At 40.3% G+C, this 2,895-nt stretch overlaps 1 protein-coding gene across 1 annotated transcript; it reads left to right on the forward strand.

Annotated features, from left to right (window-relative positions):
• Nucleotides 1-360: 360 nt before the first annotated feature.
• Nucleotides 361-1,239, forward strand: LOC127103210 (uncharacterized). The gene is made up of 2 exons (XM_051040481.1): nucleotides 361-828; nucleotides 943-1,239. Exons 1-2 carry the CDS (start codon nucleotides 361-363, stop codon nucleotides 1,237-1,239), a joined length of 765 nt encoding a protein of 254 aa, XP_050896438.1.
• Nucleotides 1,240-2,895: the final 1,656 nt, after the last annotated feature.

Below are 2,895 nucleotides of genomic sequence, written 5' to 3' on the forward strand. Positions count from 1 at the left end.
ACCCGTATTGAAGATACTATAGCTGCTAAAGTTGATAAGAAGTTGAAGGCGGTGAATATAGGCACCCAACCGGTGGCACAGGTCCAACCAGTCCCTACTGTCTGCTGTGAAGTTTGTAGTGGTCCGCACCAAACTTGCTATTGTTTTGTAACTCCTCAACAAGTGGAGGAAATCAAATTTTTGAAGCAGAATAATCCTTATTCCAATACGTACAATCCGGGTTGGAAAAATCATCCCAACTTCTCATGGAAAGACCAAAAAGGAACCGCTCCTCAACATGGTCAGTACCAAACTCAATATCAACAACAACAACACCAACGGGCCCCTAAGAAAGCTGATTTGAAAATTGTGATTGAAAGAATGGTTGCCCATAATGTTCAATTTCAAGAAGAAACCCGGAACAATCAGAAAAACACCACGACATCTATAAAGAATCTTGAAGTCCAAATGGGGCAAATCACTCAGCAACTAGCTTATAGTTCTCAAGCACAAGGTGCTCTACCTAGTGCAACCGTGAAAAATCCTAGAGAGCATAATAATGTGAGCGCAGTGACAACACGAAGTGGTAAATCTGATGAAGTTGTTGAGGAAGTGGATGAAGAGGAAGCCCAATTGATCGAAGTGGACCTTGAGATCAAAGAAAATGAAGTTGTTAGGGAAGAAGTAATAACACCGAAACCGGTTGTGAAAGAAACAGTCATTGAGCCCAAGCCGGTTGTTAAGCTCCCCTTCCCCACTAGAAACAAGAAAAAAGGGCAACATGAGAAATACTTTGAAAAATTCTTAGAGTTGTTCAAGAAGCTGAAGATTAACATTATGTTGTTGGAGGCACTTGAACAAATGCTGATGTATGCCAAGTTCATGAAGGATATCATTTCAAAGAGGCATACCACCGAAACTAACCCAATTATTCTAACCGAAACTTGTAGTGCTATTTTGTAGGGTATGAAGATTCCGATAAAGAAGAAGGATCGAGGGGTTATCACTATCCCATGTACTATTGGAGATAGGGAATTCAACAAAGCTCTGATTGATCCGGGAGCTAGTGTGAGTCTCATGCCATTATCTATTTACAAAAATCTTGGTATATGGGTTGTGCAAGATACCAGAATGACACTCCAATTCGCCGATCATTCGGTCAAGAAACCGTATGGCATTGTTGAAGATGTTCTGGTGAAAATTGATAAGTTTTTATTTCCGGTGTATTTTATAATCCTTGAAATACCGGAAGATGAATAGATCCCTCTTCTGGGGAGACCCTTTTTGGAGACGGGACGGTGCTTGATAAACATAGAAGAAGGAATAATGACGCTGAAGGTTTATGATGAGGAATTGAAAATCGATGTTCTAAACACCATAAGGTACAAGGATGATATTTGTACCAGTCATACTATAGAGGTTATGGATCAGGTGACGACATATGATAACCATTTGCATACACCCCAATCACCTTTGGAAAGAGTGTTGAGTTTGTCCATTTTCGAGTCGGATAAAGAGGTGGAAAATAGGGAATTTGAAGTGCTGGCCTTGTTGGATGCACAAACCCCGTGGAAAGGATCTCGACCACGCCGGTAGGAGGATTTACGCCTACCTCAATCTAGTGAGGAGAATGAAGAACCTAAGAAGGAAATAGAGTTGAAACAACTTCCTGACAATCTCAAATATGTCTTTCTCGAACCTGAAGGAAAATGTCCTGCTATCATAAACTTGAGCCTTCAGAATATCCAAGAAGAAAAGCTCATCCAAGTCTTGAAAAAGTACAAAAATGCTATTGGATGGGAAATTGAGGATTTGAAGGGTATTATCCCTACTGTGTGCATGCATAAAATTCTCATGGAAGACGACCATAAGTCGGTAGTCCAACCATAGAGAAGACTCAATCCTGCAATGAAGGAAGTGGTTCGGAAAGAAGTGGTAAAATTGTTGGATGCATGTGTTATATATCCCATTTCTGATAGGAATGACCATTTCCCGTTGCCATTTATTGCCCAGATGTTGGAGAGGTTAGACGGGCATGACTACTACTGTTTTCTAGATGGATACTTCGGGTATAATCAGATTGTTGTAGCGCCGGAAGACCAAGAAAAGATGGCATTCACATGCTCGTATGGTATTTTTTCTTACCGAAGAATGCCATTCGGGTTGTGTAATGCTCCAGCCACCTTCCAACGGTGCATGGCTTCCATTTTCGTTGACATGCTCGTAAAGCATATGGAAGTCTTCATGGATGACTTCTCAGTCTTTGGATCCTCATTTGACAATTGTTTGACTAATCTCTCTCTTGTTTTAGACATGTGCCAGAAAACGAACCTAATTCTGAATTAGGAGAAATGCCACTTCATGGTGCATGATAGGATAATGTTGGGTCACAAAATTTCTTATAATGGAATTGAAGTTGACCAATCAAAAGTGGAAGTGATCTCTAAACTTCCACCCCTGGTGAATGAGAAGGGTATCAGGAGTTTCTTAGGACACATAGGTTTTTACCGTAGGTTCATAAGAGATTTCTCGAAAATTGCTAAACCACTAACCACTCTATTGGTTAAAGATAAGGTGTTTCTGTTCAACAAAGAATGCACCATGACCTTTGAGACATTGAAAAGCAAACTGATTTCAGCACCCATTATTATTTCCCCCAATTGGTCTCTACCATTTGAGATAATGTGTGATGCTAGTGATATTGTTGTAGGGGAAGTCTTAGGACAACAAAGAGAGAAGTTATTACATGTCATTTACTATGCTAGTCATGTGTTGAACCCGACACAGATGAACTACGCAACCACGGAAAAAGAGTTTTTGGTCGTGGTTTACGCTTTTGACAAGTTCAGGAAGTATTTGTTGGGATCAAAGGTTGTAGTGTATACGGATCGTACTGCTTTGAAATATTTGTTTGCT

Source organism: Lathyrus oleraceus, chromosome 7 (genome assembly GCF_024323335.1).
Source record: "Lathyrus oleraceus cultivar Zhongwan6 chromosome 7, CAAS_Psat_ZW6_1.0, whole genome shotgun sequence".
NCBI classification, from domain to species: Eukaryota; Viridiplantae; Streptophyta; class Magnoliopsida; order Fabales; family Fabaceae; genus Lathyrus; species Lathyrus oleraceus.

What these genes read in the sequence shown, in the direction of transcription:
- LOC127103210 (XM_051040481.1), top strand. Translation starts at nt 361, where the DNA reads ATGGTTGCCCATAATGTTCAATTTCAAGAAGAAACCCGGAACAATCAG. An exon ending in TTAACATTATGTTGTTGGAG is followed by an intron (nt 829 to 942) that starts GCACTTGAACAA and finishes GCTATTTTGTAG; the next exon opens with GGTATGAAGATTCCGATAAA.